The sequence below is a fragment of the Mustela putorius genome, unplaced genomic scaffold (genome assembly GCF_011764305.1).
Source record: "Mustela putorius furo isolate JIRA1106 unplaced genomic scaffold, ASM1176430v1.1 tig00003949_pilon_pilon_pilon, whole genome shotgun sequence".
Lineage (NCBI taxonomy): Eukaryota > Metazoa > Chordata > Mammalia > Carnivora > Mustelidae > Mustela > Mustela putorius.
Window position 1 is genome coordinate 5,157,901 of NW_025422093.1, and position 20,005 is coordinate 5,177,905.

A 20,005-nucleotide genomic window follows, 5' to 3' on the forward strand; every position below is an offset into this window, starting at 1 on the left:
CCAGCAGAGATTTTAATGGTCTTGTGGGGCTACAAAGATGTAATTAAAGTCTTGAGGGACCTCAAACACACAGTCTTTCAAGACATTGTCTAATTTCTGAGGCTATGAGGGCAGGTTATTAAAAAGCTAATCATAAAACTTCTGAAACCCAAAATAACTTTTTTTTTCATGGACTTTTGGAGCTAAGGAGACAAAGAGTAGACTTTAGAACTTGGAAGTTAAGCCAAAACCTCTGAAAAGTAGAGGGAAGTTTTCCACTGTTTCACAATGCTGAAGAGACAAAGATTAGATCCTGCTAGGAATAGGGAGGCCAGTGAACACACCACCATTCATTCAGTTGAAAACCCTGAAAGACAACATCTCAGTAACAAATCAGAGGCATACTAAACCTTACCAAAACTGAAAGTCATTATCAACTCTGTTCAATGTCTGACTGGTTTAAGATTGGGACTGACTCAATCCCAATTTCATCTGTCTCGCAGAGGAAAAGATGAACCCACTGTGAAAGAAGAAAAAGTCATATGGGAGTACATATTTTTTAATATACAATGACCAGCATTCAATAAAAAATTTCCAGACTTGCTATGAGTCAGGACCATATTCTGAAAACCACAAGTAAAAGCATTCAGTAGAAATAGAACCACAGGTGACATCGATTTTGCAGTGAGTAGATAAGGACTTTAAAAAAACTATGATTTATATGCTCAAGAATACAGAGAAAATAAAATTTTTAGAGAAAATAAATTTTAAAATGGAGAATTTTTCAGAGAATTATTATCTCTAAAAAAGGATCAAATGAAAATTTCAGAATTTTGAAATACATATATTATGTGTTTAATACAGATTAGACACAGAAGACAGGATTAATGAACTGAAAGGCTGACCAATAGAAAATACCCAAAGTGAAGTGCAGAGAAAACAGGAATGGAAAGTAATAGAAAAAGCACAAGAGATATGTGGGGCACGGTGAAAAGGTATTAATACATATAATAAGGAGCCCTAGAAGGATAAGAGAAAATGAAGCAGAAATCGTATTTGAAGATATAATGGCCAAGAAGTTTCCCAATTTGAAAAATGACACCAACATACAAATTCATGAAATTCTGGCACAGATTCAAGAATAAGCCATCAGCAACATAAATATAAAGAAAACCATTATCGAGGCATATCATGATTAAACACCTGTAAATCATAAGGCGAGGCAAGGGAAAGAATCTAGCTACATGGTGAAGGCCAGAAACTTGGGGAAGGCTGTCTGAACAACAACAAAACGAGGATGACTTCCGGGATGATCCAGGGTGGTACACCTGGCAGGCTCTTTCAGAGACGGAGGTGAACGCTCTTGAGAATAGTACAGGATAATCTTGAGCTTCACTCTTAGCTCTCTTGTGTTAAGAAACCTAAAAACAGTGATAAAATCCCGAGCAAATTTTTGCCTTAATTTATTTGAATCACAACCAGTTTGCTCTCTATTATCTCTAATATATAATTTGTATAATTTATTCTTTGAGAAACACTCCAAGTTTCAGGAAGTGCTTGCTTTTTGCTGGATATCCTGAAGATCAAGGACTACGATCCCTGACTTTCTCAGCCAGGAGTTCAGCCTTGGAAAATTTGAGCCAAAGTACGGAAGATCCAGAATATATGAGTATATGAGTATTGCCTAGGGGCACTTTCTCCCCTTCTCTCTCTCTTTACAAGAGTCAATCAGAAATTAGAATAAAGGAAGGTGAGAAATGGGCCAGTAATTGCATATTAAATTGCTCTCCACATATTTCTATACCCCTGATTATGAACCCCTTCTCTCTATGCAAATAAACCATCCAGAAATCCTATTAAAATGCAGATTCCAATTCAGTAGCTCTGGGGAGGGACCTGGGATTCTGCATTTCTAACAAACACCTAAGTGATGCTAGAAACCGTTGGTCCATGGATGATTTTAAGAAACAAGGTTTTAGGGGTACCTGGGTGGCTCAGTGGGTTGGGCCACTGCCTTCGGCTCAGGTCACGATCTCAGGGTCCTGGGATTGAGTCCCACATCGGGCTCTCTGCTCAGCGGGGAGCCTGCTTCCCTCCCTCTCTCTCTCTCTGCCTGCCTCTCCGTCTACTTGTGATTTCTCTCTGTCAAATAAATAAATAAAATCTTTAAAAAAAAAAAAAGAAAGAAACAAGGTTTTAGGTAAATTCAAAAGTAACCTAAAAATTGGCCACTCCAGCTATTAACTGTGAGCTGCTTTAGGACAGAGCGCTTTAAGATAAGTGCTTGAAGTTCTCCTAAGGAGAGAGGGGGGTGTCCGGTGTTTGTACTTTTGAAGTACTTACTACAGTATATTCTGAATATTAACTATTGTAGTTGAGAAAGTATGCATGCTCCTTAGAAGTAAACGGTTCCATGGTCAGAGAAGTTTGGGAAGAATTTGTATACTTTTTTCCCCTCTAGGAGATTCATAATGCACATTTGCATTTTAATGATTCTGAGCCATCTGCAGTGGGAAAATATATTTAACCTGATAATTCATTTATTTAACTATTAACATTCTGAGAAAATGGTGTTCCATGAAACTAACTTTGGGAAATGCAGCCATACACAGCAGTAGTTTTCAAGTTCTGGTGTGTATCAGAATTAGCTGGATTGCTGAGAGAGAATACAGATGCCAGGGCTTGCTGAAGTAGGATAGGTCTTGGGCCTTTGTATTTTCACCAAATTTCCCCAGATGATCATGATTCCCACCAATGTTTGAGAATCTCTGCTATAGAGCAATCTCAGAAGAGTTCATTACCATCTGGGGGCACAGGGCTATCTGTGAGCCCAGTTTCCACCTTGCAGAAGCCTATGCTATGTGGGGGGAGGACCAGCATCAGCTATCAACTACCGCCATCTTAGAAAGAACATTCAGACCGCATGGGGCACCGCAAAGATTCTTCTCTCTATTCTACATGCTGGAGGGATTCTTCCAAGTCTCTTTTTTTCAGTCAACAGAGAGGGAGTTATTCCTTAGCCCTGTTCTAAATCGAATCTTCTGAGAAGTGTTTGCTTTAGAACCAATGCATTTGTTCATTGAACGAGTCTTCATTAATCAGCATTTTGGCAGTATTCAGTGAAAAAGACAGGTCAGGCACTCCCATAAGGCAGGGTTAGGGGGACAGACCATAAACAAGTAAACAAATAATTTCCGATAGTAACCCATGTCATGAAGAAGATAAACAGTGTCACAGGACAGGGAATGAGGCAGGATTCTGTTTATACATTGTGGTTCTGGAACACTACAAAAGCTGTAAGGCCAGTCAAGGTAATTTGGATACCATTCCAGAGGCCAATAGTGACTGAGATTGGCCTTGATGGTTCAGAAAACTTCACCAGCCACCTCAGATATATGTGGTCAGGAGGCAGCCTATATCCCTTTTAACTCTTACAGTGATTGGCTTTTACAGAATCCTCAGTGACTACTGGTGAATGGCTGGTTGGATAGATGGATTGTTGAATATGTTCTTAATTCTAGTGATTTTGACAGACAGGCAAACATGGCTTGTATTTCCCATAGGTGAAGTAACCTTATTTCCCAGGTCTCACTGGTCCTGGGCCTTCTCCCACTGTGGCTCTGCTCAGACTCTTAAAATGCTCTCCTTTCTTCTGCCACCCCCAATCCTACTCAGCCTTCAAATGCTACTTCCTCTTTGATCCTCCCCAGCTGGAAGAAAATGTACTTACTCACTGTTTGCCCCTCCCCCCCCTTTTTTAAACATAGCTGATGCTCTCACATACTCTGCAAACACTCCCTCTGAAGACTCACTCTGTGCCAGCTCCTACACCTGGCACTGGGGGGACATACTGTGGATAAAAGGTGTAGACATGGCCTCTTGTCCATGGAATAACAGGCTAGTGGGGGAGGCAGGTGTGAGTCAAGGAATCACACTAATAAGTCTAAAGGGGCACCTGGGATTCGTCCTACAGGGAGGAGGCACATGGTGTTCTAAGAGTTACAAGGCTGCCTTGGGGAAGTGACAATTGACCTGGAACCTGAAGGCTGAGTAGAAATTAACCGGGTAGAGAAGAAAAAGGGCATTCCAGGCACCCGGCCTAACCTGTCCTAACTGTTGTATAGGGGGAGAGCAGAGTAATGGAGAGGTTCTGGAGGGAAGCCAGTGGCTGGCAAGGCGCAAGTCAGCACTGAGGGGCTAGAGGAAATCGGAAAGGCAGGCCAGAGCGAGAGCACAAAGGCAAGCTTCGGGCTTTGTTCTGTGTCCAACTGCCACCTCTCTCATTTGCCCTGCCCATCCCCCTACCTCACACCTCCCTGTGTTTCTGCTAGGGTGTCCCTCCCCTAATAAGAATCCTGGTTCCCTTCACCAGCCCTTTGTTTAGGATTACATAAGTGTAAGGACCTATTTAGCCAGAGCGACTCCATCTTGGTTAAAAGCCATTTTGTTGTTTGTGCAGTAAAACTTAAACTGACTCTGCCCCTCTCCCCCAGAGAAACTTACTTAGAGGCAAGTCTGGGAAATCAGTAAAATATGGTCGGCTAGTTCCTAATAACAGAGCCCAGAATACAAGGCCAGGTTGGCCAGTTCCTGATAACAGAGCCCAGAATACAAGGACGAGTCAGGCCAGGTGGAGACATCCAATCAGTAAAAGTACACATATTGTCTCCCTAACTACCAAAGAATGTAAACCCCGCCCTTTGGGCCCCAAACTTGAGCGCCAATTCTGACCAGAGTAATCGGTTAGTTCAAACAGCTACTATAGGGTAAACTATAATTCAACTGGCCACCTGCATGTGACCTAACATGACTATGCAATGTTACAATCTCATTGGCCACCTATGTGTGGCCAGGCTTTTGCTCTATAAAAGGTAGTCTGTGAGCCTGGGAGGGGTCACCCTCTTTGGAGGTGGCCCTGACCAGTAGGTCTGACTTCTAATGCTTAGCATAGAATAGAGCTTTGCATAATTTTCACCTTGTCTCAGTCTTGTTTCCCTAGCCAATCAGTCTAACTTCTAATCTTATCATAAAATAAAGCTTTAAATAACTTTCACTTTGTCTCAGTCTCATTTTATTTAATAACAGACCTAGCAATAAGAAATTTCAGCTATGATCTCAAGTTATAGGTAGACTTAAATAGGAATAAAATCAAAAGGGTGCATTCTTGAGATAGAGGGAAAAGGCTACCCTGCCTTGAACAAACACAAGGAATTGAGATCTAGAAATCAGCTGTTTCTCTATGATATATCCAATCAGGTAAATGTAGTGTCCCTCTCATCAGTCTGCAAACTACCGATCTGAGGTGTCCAAAACGTGTACCCTAAATTCTGACAGATCTGAAACTCTGAAATTCCTTCCAAGCTAGGGTGTTTCTGTTATAAGGAAGGCATCTAGAGATTACAAAGTGTGGTATTTATATTCTCCCATAGCAGTTTGCATTAAAGAGGTGCAATTGTTTGTTTGTTTTTTAAGATTTTATTTGTTTATTTAACAGTGAGAGAGAGAGAGAGATCACAAGTAGGCAGAGAGGCAGGCAGAGTTGGGGGGGAGCAGGCTCCCTACTGAGCAGAGAGCCCAATGCGAGGCTCCATCCCAGGACCCTGAGATCATGACCTGAGCCAAAGGCAGAGGCTTTAACCCACTGAGTCACCCATGAGCTCCTAAAAAGGTGCAATTATTGATAACAAATATAAAACTGAATTGTAGGACATTGGGAACCATTGTGTGATCAACAAATAGACAGACTTAGGGCAATTTCTGGGACTCTTGTCAAAGAGATGGCACAGTGGTGAAAAGAGCACAGGCTGAGATTCGGAAAGATGGTATTCTGGATCTCACTCTGGCTCTGTCATGAAGGAGCTCTTTGGCTCTGGACAACATTTCTCAATAATTATAAGCCCCACCTTCATTGTAAAATATGGTGAAGTCACATTCTTAAGTATCATCAGGAAGCAAAAATAAAGTATCATCAAAACCACCTGAAAAATGCTTGAGGAAGGCAGGATATTGGAGCCTGATATACCACATGTCATCTCTAAGTCCAGTGTGGCCCTCCTCCCCCAGCACTGGACAGCATTGCTGTTGACTCAACTGAACACCAGGTGAATTAACTGGCTTGCATTTGGGAGCCACACTGTACCAAAAAAGCATACTGTCTCTTGAAACACTGAAACCACGTGAGATAAGATGCTTCCCAAGAAGTACATGGTCCCAACTGAGGCAACAGGGCCAGGTGTCTATCTCCCATTTCCCCTGATAATGTTTCTGCACATACTAAGAGAAGAAAATGATACCTCCTCATGCCTACCCACCTCCAATGCATTTCATAAGGTTAGCCATGGAAACACGTCACAGGACAATTCACAAAGTCCACGTCAGTGGAGTTAAATTTCCAAAACCAGTTTGTCACGTCCACATTGTTGGACACAGCCAACATTTACATTAATGTAATATCAGTACTTATGACAGAATCCCAGGGCTCGATGTTATTTGAAGACTCCCGGTCCCATTCCCTACCCAAAGTAGAGTCCCATCAACCACAAAGGAGGGAACTGCACAGAGACAGGGAGCTAGCTCTCTCTTCACGAGATGACCTCCTCCACATTGCCCTTAGACATGTTTTATTGAATGACTTAATGTCTGCTTCTGTAGAACTCTCATTGACTGATTTTCATAGTGCCTTGCATACCCACACAAAATAAGTATCCTTGCATGAGACAGAACTTCAGATATTCAGGGAGAGTGATCATGTCTCCTCTTCCCACAGGACATGGGTATCAAAGCTCCCATTCACCATCGACACCTGCCTCCACATTTACAAAACTTACCAGTGTCCCCACTACAGTGTGGGCAGGAGAGCCAGGCCTGCCTATATGTGAGGTTCCTCTCAGAGAAAAGCTCATTTCTTGGAATGGCTTAGATTTTAGAAAAATGGCTACACATGTAGAGTAAACACAGCATAGTGCTATAGATTAAAGATCCTTTTCTACTTTTTTCTTTTTAAGATTTATTTATTTGAGAGAGAGAGAGAGAGAGTGTGTGTGTGTGTGTGTGTGTGTGTGTGTGTCGAGGGGAAGGGCAGCAGGAGAGGGAGAGAGACTCTCAAGGCAGACCAAGCTGCTGAGGGCAGAGCCCGACACAGGGTTCAATCTCACAATCCTGACCCGAAATCAAGAGTCAGACCCTCAACAAACTGCACTACCCAGGCATCCCAAATCTGTCTTAAATGAAAATTTCAGATGTGTCCATTTTATTGATACAGAACATGGACAGAAAAGAATAAAAAAAAAAAGAAAAAATTCACCACCTTAATTATACACACACACACACACACGCAATTCAGTGTCTAAAGCTCCCCGTTGTTTAAATTTTGAAATGTTTCCAGGGTTTGTGTTTGGGCCTGCATGTATGCCATCTCCAGAACTCATTTTTTAAGGATCCAGCCTAAACAGAATTAAGATACTAGGATTTGTTTATGTTTTCTAATGCCCAGAGATAATTGAGAATGTTACAGTTATTTTTCAAGAACACTATATGACCTGGTGAATCCATCAACTTTAACACAAGTTAAGTGTAAGAACAGACTAAGGTTATCTCCTTAAAAGCTCTAACAGCTCCTAAACAAATGGCATCCCCTAAATTTTCCCAATTCCGTGGCTCTTAAAGGACAAATGGCTAAGTAACTTACTAGTGATATACAGTCGTTCTATTATCTATTGTAATCCCTCTCTGGGTCTTGCAATGACTGAGATGTATGGCCTATATAAGCTGGGATGTACACTGTGAAATCTGTCCATGGTTTTCGCTAAGAGTTGCCAAGTTTAAAAATAGAGTGTAGGAAAATTACTCATCGTGTGGAGGAAGATGGGAGAAAAGCACAAATGGGCTTTTAATGAGGACTTCTCAGTGCGAACATATGTAAAAGGAACTTTTAGATACAGGCATTGTGATAAATAAAAACGATCCTGCTAAGTTCTCAAGAAAGCTTATAGGTACAAGATCATGGTGATTTTATGTACAGTGAACAGCTTATTCATGAAAAACCATTTTGTTCACTGTTCAACGGACCAGCACACTTGGCTCCCCAGAAGCATTTCAACTAGACAAAACATACCAACACATTAGTCATAAATATAGCTTTATTATTATAATATTTATTTCATAATCTAAAAACTTTTTCTTTTTATTTCTGGGAAAAGAACATTCCAGATTCCATAAAACTGATCTACCCTGCAGAATGCTAGAAAACAGTGTCTTAGCAACCTGAACTTTGCAGCTGAAAATCTATAACCTAGTTTGGGAATAAAAGAATGAAAGACGAGTTCAAAGAAAAATTTCTTCCTTACAAAACAGATAATAAAATTAGATCCATTCTTCAGTTTAGCCTTGAACATGTTTTCTCAGGAACTTTGGTAATTTCTCCAAAAATCAACTCGCAGGTTGACTGGCCATGTGGACAAAAAATATATATATATTTAAAAATAAGACCCAAGTGGGACATGGTACATGGCCTAGGCCATGGCATATAAGTGAATTATCCCCTAAAGTGAGCCAGCTCCCATGTTCAACAGCAAATTTATGTCTCTAAAGATGTACAACATATATAATGCAGTGCCTTGTATGAAGGTCAGAATTTAGTTGGAATTAAAAAGAATTTTTTAATATAATCTTAAAAGTCATTTGTCTTGTGTAATGTACATCGAGTAGCTATGACATTATGGTGCTTTCTGAAGATCACAGAGTACCACTGTCAAAGAGAGCTGTCATGCCCTCAAGGCATATTAAATTAAAACTAGAAATGTAGGTTATGTTAAATAAAACGAAAAAAATCTGGCTCTACCACCTTTAAAAACAAGCTGTTGTCATTGCACACACGTGTTACAGGACAAATGGCATGCCACACAACTAACGAGTCCACTTTTTAGTATGTAAAAGGCTAGAGTGCAATCATGGTATAAACATCAGTAATATATAACTTTGGAGGAGATTAACTCTCCAGATAAACAATAATTGTAACACTACAATTTTTACAATGTTAGCCTAAACAGTAATATTCACTTCACAGCAAAGTTTTTTTCCCACTTGATAGTTGCCTATACACCAGACGAATGGCTCACCCCCGTGAGCCAGATGTCAAAGTGAAGGTTCAAAACCAACATTTTCACTATGATAGGTTCGAAATGTTTGTATAATGATAAGTTACACTTTTCGACTTACTGGCATTTTAAGTAACTTCATTATACCTATTTTTAATGCATTGCTAATCTGATGTTTATTACAATAACAATCATTCTACTAATCATTCTACTAATGTTAATTAGGTTACAGTTTTAATTTTCAAAGAAAGAGAATTCAGCTTACATGAACTAATATATATAGTTTAAAAACCACCCACCACAAATACACACATTTTGCATGAGTATTTAAAAATAAATTATTAATATACCTGACATATATATTTTGTGTTATATATATATATGTGTATATGTATACATTTGTGGACATAACTACTCTTTTTTCCAGAAGGGTGTCAGCACTTGTAAACTCTGCAGAAGACCTGATGATATTGTTAACGTTAAAAAAAAAAAAAAAAAGTTTAACATGGAAATTCATTCTTGAAGAGAACCATAAAGCAGGAGGCCCTTAGGAGATGGTTCTTTGTGGAAACGAAGGCTATTTTAGGGAGGGACAGGAGAACAGTCTCAGACTGTGGACCCCACATGCACCGTTTCAGAAACTACTTTAGAAAGCAGTGTCCAGTGAAAGCTTCAAACACCTGGTGGAAAGGTAAGGACGTATATTTAGTCATCAAAGGGCACCGAAGCAGTGGGAAGTGGAAAAGTGAGGCCAGCAAGGGAACAGTCATGTCCACAGCCCACAGTGGCTGCTGCTACTCCCAGGGAAGCAGCGAAGGGCTGAGTCACGTCTGCAGCATTGCCAGGCCCTGGCTCACGGGGCACTAGACGTGCCATCTGCTGCTGTTCCAGCCCTTCAGACCCGGAACTGGTGATGGGTGTTGATCAAAGAGTTTCGTGGTTGGAAGGTTTTGATGGGGTTTTCCATCCTAGCCCCAGGCAACACTATTGGTTTTGAAGACAGAGGCTGCAGCTTGGTCTCGGGGTACAGAACACTCAGCTGAGGGAGAGAGCAGAGGCACCCCCAAATCAGAAAAAAAAACACGCATCCAGAGAAACAACAAACCTGAATCGAACAAACTAGAAATGAGAACTGAAGTCGAAGATGAGTCCCGGAAGCCACCCAAACACTGGAATCTTAATTAACCACAATAGTTGGGGAAACAGGAACCCTTATTTTGGAAACTTTCAAATTAATTGAGGGCAGGTTAAAAACAAGTAAAAATCTTACCGTTGCACTGCTGTTAAGAGAACTTTGCATTCCTATTCTTTGTCCCACAATTTAGAGAGGAGTAGACACAGAAGACCTTTTTCCTAGTGCCCGACATCTGGTGTGGCCTTGGGCCTTGGCTCAATCACCCCAACACAGAACCCCAGATGCAGAAACTACTGGAGAATGGTCTGTTTATTTTACAAGTTGGAGCTTTCTTTTAACTAAAATTTTGGAATAAGACAGTTTTGTTTTGTTTTGTTTCCAAGTCTTTCTGTAACCTGCCTCTTGGTTCTAAAAGGAGCCTGTAATAAATTTCTGGTTCCCCAAGATTCCCATTTGTTAAATTCTGGTTAATCTAGGTGCCTGTTTGGCCACAAAATAAACGTGTTCTGCCCTTCTTTTTCCTAATGTGTCTCATTGTGGGATGTATCCCAAAAGGCATTACCGTTGGCCCCCAGAGCAATATTCTGCAAAGCCCGCCAATGACTCTTCTAGATGATGTTCACAATCGCTGTTGGCTTTTTTTTGGCCATTTTGGGCCTGATGTTGCCTTTCCGGCTAAACCCCAGAGGCTCCCCTTTCTTCGACGGTCTGCAGAGTTCTCTTGGGGACTCAGCCTGTTCGTGAATGGATTTAGCAGGCTGCATGCTGGCTCTATCATCCTTGGCTTTTCTCAGGTAGCTCCTTCCTTTTGGATGGAAGTGGGTCTTGAGATCAGCGTGGTTACATGCAGGATGTGGGTGCCCTCTACTTCTACAGATGGTTGAGCAGAGGAAGATGAGCAGAAAGAAAGATTTTGTTTAGAACCTTAAAAGAAACAGAAGAGGGAAAAAAGAAAAAAAAAAAAACCATCCACGGCACAATTACTCCTGCACACTGGAGTGGCAGAAAGACTGCCAGTAAGTCAAATAGGAAAAGATATTTTTCTTTCAAAAAGTCCTGTGGCTTTCATGAAATGATCTCATGATGCCAAATTCTCAGGGAGAATTTGTCTCTTACCAGTGACAAAACTGAGTCTCCCAAAATGGAAGGGACTCCCCAGAATAATACATACAGTTGGTCTATGGAAAAGATGAGACCAGAATCCAAACCCTTGACTCATTAAGTGACTGTATATAGCAGTATTAGTCATGCAGCAATCATAAAGTATGTGATTATGTGATTCCCAGCATAAATTTATACATATATTTATATTATGTATATCTAACGTGGTATATATATACTATATTAATACTACTATAGAGCTATGATAATTATACTATACCTCAGTAAGAGAAAGTTACACTATAGAATACTGTAAAAATACTGGGTACTAACATACTGCCAGAAACTAATAGGCTATTAGCATAGTTAAAAGTTGTAACCACAATTTACAAAATTAGGTGCCGAGGCAGGTGCATTTTCATCGGAAATTCTCAAATCCATTAAAATACAAATATTATATTTTAAAAAATGTAACAGGAAAGCACATCATGCAAATATAATCAAATGGCCCAAGTATAAAAAGGTATACATACAGGCATTTGGGTTTCCTATTTGAGGAGATATCTGTAAGCTGAAGGAAAACAAATAAGAAAAAACATTACTTCACTTAAAGGTTGGATTTGGCTTTAAGAATCTCTCTGGCTTATATTTTTAAGAAAGCGTTCCCATTAAGGAAGCCAGGAACTGTTATCAGTAGCACGGCCTGTGGCACCTTCCAGAACAGCAGGGAGCACAAATGTCTTGTGATCGGCCTCAGCTTCCTCAGGGAGCCTCTGTGGCTCCTTGCTCTGAGATTTCCAAGAAGCCCATTATCAGTCCATCTAAAAAATTTCAGAATGTCAAAGAGCCCTCTCACAGAGCAACATTTGAAGAAAGATGTTTTTTAATACTAGAATGATGCGCCATTATTTCTTGATTAATTCAGGCGGCATGTGCAGCTAATTCACTACAGCTGCGCTTGGTCACAGTGTATCAACTAAAGGGAAAATTGGCATCAAATGTTTATTGCCTAAAATACATCATTTCTAAAGTGAGAGCATATGAAGACCAACTCCACAACAGTCCCTGGGGCCATCTATCATCGAGACTATTTTCCACTCCCAATGAAGTGTCTGCATGCCCTTTTGTGGCTGGGCTCAAATATCACTGGCAGAACAAATTGAGAACTATCATTTTGTGAGCCAGATGTCACCATTCCCTTCAGAGGCAAACCCAGTGCATTCCCAGCCTTCATTCCTGACCTCCCTCATGGAGCCTCTGCAAAAAGAAGTGCTGACACAATAGCAGGCAGAGACCCACAGAAGAAGAGAATGATAAAGAAAATGTGCAGAAAGGGCCACCTTGGTGTTGGGGCCCAGTGTGGCCAAGACATGAGTCTTATCATATTCAAATAATCAGAGAAACCAAGGTCAGCATAACAGGGTCACTCCCCCGAGTCCCCTGTCTGCAGTCAGAAGCATATCAGAAAGAAGCTTTCCTAAACAAACTTTGGAGGGCCATGGCCCCAGGAAGGCAAGACCAGATTCCTGGCTTCTGCTTTCTGACTCAATCAAAAGTAAGCTTTGCCACTGACCCTGGGCATACTGGCTGGATTCAACAGGAGATTCATAAGGTGGACAGAAAAAGGCATCTTCCTTGCAGGAAGGCCTTGACATTATGCAATATACAAAGAAGGTTGGACAGAGGGTTCAGGCTGGCAGGTTCTGGGAAACCCCAAGGTTTCAGCATTTCCATCTTTCTGCCATGGCCCCACTACCACTAGTAAAAGTTTCTCAGCTCAGCTCCTCGAATGGACTTTAGTATTTGTATAAACTATTAAAAAAAAAAAAAAAAAGCTTACAGAGTTTTTCTTCCTTTAAATTGCTTCCTGCTTTCCAAAGCTATTCTTAAGGCATAGCAAATTTTTTTTTCACTTCACTGTATATATGTATGTAAGCATACAGTTTGATGATGTGTTGCATATGTATATATAATACTCTTTGGAATTTTATGTAAAGTTAAGTGTCTGTGTGTGTGTGTGTGTGTGTGTGTGTATTTACATGCATATGCATATCTTCGTCCCTGGGGAAAAGGCCAAAGATGTTATCTAATTCAAAGTGGTCCCTGACTTCCAAAATGTTTTAAGAACCAAAACCTTGGTGCCCATGAATGTCACTGATGGACCCTGCTAGGACCTCAGGAAACTACAGGAGTTTACTGTGTATTACAGAAAGGGAAATGCACAAATAAATACGGGTAGAGATGAGCCATCAACCTCGCATATACATAGATATGTAAGTATCGTAACTTGTGCAGGTCTCATATGCCACACAGTGGACAAAATACTGGCTATATAAAACCACCACAATTAACCCTCAAAACAACCCTATGAGGTAAGCATTTTCATCCCCATCCTACAGATAGAGAAAGTAAGGCCAAAAAGTTAAGTAGCTGGTTTGAAGCCTCCATGATTCACCAGTTTCAGAGCTGGACTTCAAACCCAAGTTAGCACCTTCCACGTCCAAGCAAGACTTCATGCTGCTCAGCCTCCTTAAGGAGCATGTGTTTGTGGAAGAGCAAGTCTGTACCCAAAAAGTTAAATGGAATCCATGGCTGGATCCGAATTTCTCCAGTGATCCTACAGATCATGAGGCTTGGCTGGACACGGGGCCTGCTACCACGGTCCCCCCAGAACCTCACATGCTCTCCTCCCTGCAAACACAAGAGGCCACTAGTCCTTCCGGCCCCACAGCCTCTGGCAGATGGAAACCCTCTTCCTTCTCAGGTTCCATCATTTGTCTCCATTTTCTCATAGTCCAACTACTTTATAGGAGGATGGAGATCAAGAGAGTCCTTAAGGAAGGTTCCACGTTGGAAAAATACAAGCAGCTGCATGGAGAGCCTATCTGAGTGCAAACATGGTGTCCCAAGTTGTTTCAGGTTGGAGAGACTGGGCGCTGGGTCTTCCTCCCACCTCCTCTCTGTGTAAATAGCAGCACTGTATACTCAACTGTTCAGGCCAAAATCTTACATTCATTCTTGATTCCTCTCTTTCTTTCACCTGCTAAAACCTAATCCTTCAGCAAGTCCAACTGGTTTAGTCAACATTGTCCCCAGGATATGTCCTATACCCGCCATTTCTTTCCAGCTCCGCCCTCCCGAAGCTGCCATCCCCCCGTTCCCCTGCCACACCATAATGGCCTTCTAGCCTTCTAGGTCCTGCACCCCTCTAGTCTATTCTGCACCCAGCGGCCAGGAGGATTTTGCTAAAACACAAATCACCTCCTCCTTACAAACTTCCAACAGCTTCCCTCTGTGCTCTGGAATGAATCCAAACTCCTTATGTGACCCAGAAGCCCCAGCACGATCTGGAACCTTCTTGCATCTCCGGCTTCAGCTCATTATTCAGATGTGCCAAGCTTGTTCCCTCCTAAGCCACTTCCCAATTTTCACAGAGCCGCCTTGGTCCCGTTATTCAGGTCACAGTCCAAACGCAGCCTCTCGTCTGCAAGGCAACTCCTGACCTGGAGGGACTCGTACACATTCTTACATTTTTCATTACAGGGGTTATCAGCCTCTGAGATCATCCTAGTTACTTGTGGACTTGTTTCTGGGGTCATCGCCCTCCTCAGTCACCCTATTTCTGCAGCACCCAGTAAGTGCTATGTTCCCAGAAAACAGATACTAAATGAATGGCTGCTAGCCTTCATTTACAACCTGCAGGAACTAAATGCAACACTTAATCTGTTTCATAACCTTCCTTTTGGCATGACTTTTGGCAGATGGGATATTAGGTCACTTTATGTCTAATTTGACAGCATTTTTTAGAGCACAAAGACAAAATATCAGAGTAAGCATGTTATGTTATAAGAAATCAGCCAGGTGAAAAAGAACACAGATGCTCAAGAGAATTAAGGGGAAATACAGATGCTGAAACATCATTTCAGAAGAGGCCTTTACTAAATGTGAGGGGGAATTTTTCTAGGGCCTAAAAGAATCTTAAAGCCAGAACGCACCTTGGAAAGAAGCACCTCATACATCAATCTAGAGATTTCACTGCTGTCTGGAGGTGGTAAAGAGAGAAGGGAGAGGACAGCCAGCGCTTCTCCGTGCAGCCTTCATGGTGAAGAAGAGTCAGGTCAGCTGGGGACGGCACTCCAGGCTGTCCTGAGCTGCAGCGTGGAGGGCCTGCGTCAGAATGTTCTGCTCCATCTCAGGGCACACAGGAGCAAGGAGCTCTCCTGGGAGGGGCTGAGGCCCCAGAAGCCAGGGCTCCTCACTGCTCTGTGCCTTCACTAAGCTGGGCCAAGTCAGTCAATAAAGCGAGGACTCGAAGCTTTTCCTGCTAAAAGCATCCAAGTTCTTCTGTGTGTGGAAGGCCACAGGAACCCTGGGAGGCCAGACTTAGCACTTGCATTACATCAAAGACAGTGTTCCTAATTTCACAGGTGCGTGTCTATTGTTCAGATTAAAGAGCTGAGGGAAACGGGAGAAAAGGTCTGAGGGTGGGCAATGGGGATGTGCTACGTAAGGTTCAGAGAGGAGTTTGGAGGACTTCCATGAACACGGGGGAAGTGCATCTCTGCTCTATCCTTCCAGAAACAAAGGGCCTCATTCTGGGTCTTTTCAGGGCAACGCACCATCCCCACAACAGTCACAGTCGCTTCACTGCAGCCTGACCATGTCCTATTCACAGACAGCTCTCACTTCTATGTTCCCCACTACTGTCTTAATGGCGTTTTCCTGTATTTCACTCAGTCAATTCTTCCTCGGGTAGATCAAGTCTGATGAGGGCAGATCATGTCATGTTTGAGACACAGAAGGCATATGCATGGATTAATTCCCTGATTATTTGTATCTAGAGTTGTGTGTGGACATGTGTGCCTGTACATCTATGTATTTATGTGTATACATGCGTGTGCACACGCACATAACTTCATACCTACACAGTTGACTAGGAGAGGTGAGACCTGCCCAACTTCTGATGGCGTGTACCAGCTTGGAGAAGAGAATCACTGGCAATGTCTCTTAAAAGATGTTTAATTTTCAAGCTGGAAAAATAAACTGAGCAGAGGAAAGAGCACAGAAATATAAATAAGAGAGAATGATAGACTTCTTCCCTTCCTCTTTGCCTTCCATTGCTTTCTCTCTTTCTTTAAGATCCTCTTGGCTTAGTACAGTAGACGTTTATCCATTTCTGGGTTATTTGTAACCTAAATATTAAAAGTATTCAGGCTACATTTTTATTTTAGAACTGTTAACCACTCAAGTCAGGTGACGATCAGAGAATTTAAGAGGCCAGAGACCCTAGCGAGCATCTAGTTTAACTGCTTTGTTTCATAGAAGATTTATAGGCCCAGGAAAATAAGGAGCAGGGCCGGAATGATCTGGAAGCCAGGCCTTCACATCTCACATCTAGGCCCCGTGACCCCATGCTGCACACTCTCCTGGTAGAGAGCAAGATGGGGAGAAGGCAGGGAAGGGTTCAGAGTGTCCCTCCTGCTACACAAGTTGGGACTGGCCTCACAGTTTCCCAAGAAGGTAAGAGAAGACCTGAGGAGGGAAGTGTAAGCTCCCTCTCAGGAGACCACAGACACCAACAGGAAAATAATAAACATATCAGGTGGCTGAACCTGCCTTGATTACAGTTACTGGAACCACACAGAAGTAACACACTTACTTTTTCCAGTCCACTTTTGTTCCTGACTGGAAAGTTCTAGAGCTCCCGCTGCTGCCCTGCTCTAATGCTGAGTGCACATTACAGTAAGATTGCATAACATTTCTTCACTTCTTCCTTCCTCCCTCTCTCCTTTATTCCTGTTGCCCGTCTGTCCCTCCCGCCTTCTTTCTTTTATCCACCTGCTTGTACTCTCATTTCTTCTTTTGTTATTTAATCACGTTTCCTTTACGTCTTGGCTTCCAAAATGCTCAAACTAAACTTTTTAAACAACCAGTAGCAACTTTACCGACATTTCGGTTCGCATAAATGTTCCCTGTTTTTCTTTCCCTCATAGGTACAGTCCACTTGCGGGGTAAGTAAAAGAATCGTTTTAAAATCTTTGGGAAAGGGATTAAGCATAAATAAAGTCAAACAGATCATGAAAATGTTATAAACCACTTTGGGGTTTCAAAAATCCTTCCTTTGGCCTTGTTACCGATACCAAAAAAAAACTGTTTGGAGGGCAAATAGGACCACCCATCCCCCTCATCTCAAGGGCGATTATTTATACCTCCTTCCACCCCTAAAGAGACCAGGGAATCCCGATCAAGCCACTTAGCAGAACCTGAACCTTCAACCATATCCACAGTTCCTATCTGGGCTCCAGGGGTTTCTCGAGTCCCTGAAACAATATATAAACTTGTATGCAAATATTTATTACAGAACTATAACCTGTGAAATTTTCTAAGACTTCTTGAAAATCTACTTAAAGAATGTCTCACCTATTGAGACTTTTGGATGGTGCTGCCCCTCCTCTAAAGGAATAAAAAAAAAAAAAAAAAGAGGCATGTGGTTAGATTTTGCTGTTACTGAGAAAGGCCAAAGCTTTCTTAGGAGCTCCTTAAAAAGATTCCGAACAGGGTAATGATACCTTCTAGTCTACTTGAGCACCAGGGTTGGGACCGATGATTTCTTCGGCCACTTCCAACTCTATTATTCTTTAATATAAAAAATATCTCTACCTATTTCTCTTGGTGTGGAGGGGTCAGGTGAAGACAACCATGTATCCAGAATTTTGTTAACTTCTAAGGGAGGTGTCTGGGCTTCACTGTATCACCTCATACACAGGGATGACGGGTGCTGATGTCGAGAGGTTTCCCAAAAGTCATTCCCCAGCTCCCCTTTCCTCTGTCCTTGACCCAATCTTGCCAAACCCAAGGACTGCAAGCATGGTGGCTGGACCTGTGTGACTTACCACGTGCTCGCTGATGTCTCGGCAGAGGCCAGCAGCCTGCTGGGTTTGATAGTACTCTAACTGCTTTTCCGCCAGCTCTACCCGCTGCAACAGATTCTCAATAAAGTCCTGGAGCCGAGCTTTCCCTTGAACCTCCTTCTCAGCTGCTGCTTCCAAGAAATGGTTGAATGTAACGACTTCTCTGCAAGGCAAAAGTGTCAGAACACAAAGCGGAGAAATGAGACAGGAATTCATTCCTTCAGCACGTACTTACTGAGAGCTGACTGTGTGTCGGACACTGCCCTGGGCAGCGTGCTCGCGGCAGTGACAACAGAGGTAACATGATGTTTTGGTGATTACACTTTGAGATTACATTTCAGTACAAAGAGAAGGTCATTATCGAATATCCAAATAAATATCTGGGCTAGGAGTGATAAGTGCTAGGGAGAAAACTGAAACTGTGTGCAAGGGGACAGAAAGTAACAGAAGGAGGGATAGCATGAGTGGTATTTCAGAAAGGGGTCAGGGACCACTTTCAGGAGGGGAAAAGAGGAGACCAGATACCTGAAGGAAACAAGGAATAAGCCAGGAAGATTCACGGGGAGGGTAAGCCAGGCCTTTATGGGAACAGGCAGACAGGACGGCTGCCTGGCTGCAGGCAGGGACCGGGGAGGACGGAAGGAGCAGGGGCCCCTGTGACGACTCCAGATTTTCTTATAAATGAGATGGAAAACCAGTGGACACTTTTGAGAAAGGTTCTAACTTACATTTTAAAAGTCTAGCTGCTGGGGGAGAAGAGAGCACAGGGAGGGAAGGTATGGAAACGAAAGGGCATACTGAGCACTGAAGGGTGTAAAATGAGTCATCTTGTCCAATTATGCATTTTTGAACTAAAAGTGAAACAGTCCAAGAAATGTCATCCTGAAGTAGACTCAAGGTCCACCGGGAAAGCTATGTTAGCTGACAGAGAAGAATGCACATGCAGATTGCCCTTCCCCTAAAAAGCTGAGCAAAATATCTCAAACAATATTCCTTTATCCGCATAATTCATTGTCATTTATAGACCCAGAAAAGTTGCAATAACTTTATTACTATTTGATATCTTTTTATTTCTAATGCATGGATGAAAACAACACTTTCCTGAATTATAATGAAATTTGTTCTTTATAAAGATTCAAATACAGGAGGAATATAAAGAAGAAAATACCATCTGAAACCCCGTCATCCTGAGACCACCACCTGTAACTATTTGGTAGCCATTCTCACCGGCAACTCTGCATACGCACACACGCGCGCACACACACACACACACAGGTGATTGGCCTGAGAATTCTCAGCACCAGGTAATCAGCACGACCAACATATCATCACAACTCCCTTCATCCAGTTCTCTATAAGAAATTATAAAGATCCTTTCGGCCTTCCCCTCCGTCATGCACACCACCAGGGGTAATGAATGCCATCATTTTACTACTTGTTGGCTATAGTACTTCTTGTATATGCCTTCAGGATCTCTCTAGACTGTCAAGAAGTACCCCCTCCTTTTTCTGGCCACGTTCAACATATGCAGAACCAAGATTCTAAAGACTGCTCAGTCTCCTCCTAGCCTCTTTCATTTCAGATTAAGAAATCCCAGTTGGAAAACATCTAACCTCATGTTCTAGATAGTTGATGAAATCCACTGCCGTCTCTGCACCTTCCACTATGCTCCATCGTTTCCTGAGAGCAGGACTTCAGGTAAGCCTGACCCAGGAAGTCTGGCAGAAGGTGTTGGCAAAAAAATGGTTTCTTGCTCCTTTATTCTTACAACCAGTCAGTGACTC

The 20,005-nt window shown here is 42.2% G+C and overlaps 1 protein-coding gene across 5 annotated transcripts in view; it reads right to left on the bottom strand.

Annotated features, from left to right (window-relative positions):
• Nucleotides 1–8,099: 8,099 nt before the first annotated feature.
• The window catches only part of ZNF365 (zinc finger protein 365), a 54,016-nt gene continuing 42,110 nt past the window's right edge, over nucleotides 8,100–20,005 (bottom strand). For 2 of the 5 annotated variants that reach the window (XM_004765686.3, XM_013063072.2), the window contains 3 exons: nucleotides 18,204–18,384; nucleotides 11,844–11,881; nucleotides 9,977–11,079 (listed from right to left, as the gene is read on the bottom strand). In XM_004765686.3, the coding sequence (XP_004765743.1) occupies nucleotides 10,818–11,079; nucleotides 11,844–11,881; nucleotides 18,204–18,384 (481 nt within the window). In that variant the 3' untranslated portion in view covers nucleotides 9,977–10,817. Of the gene's footprint in view, nucleotides 11,080–11,843; nucleotides 11,882–18,203; nucleotides 18,385–20,005 lie in introns of all 5 variants that reach the window. The other 3 variants (XM_004765687.3, XR_200429.3, XM_004765688.3) reach the window with 3 other exon arrangements.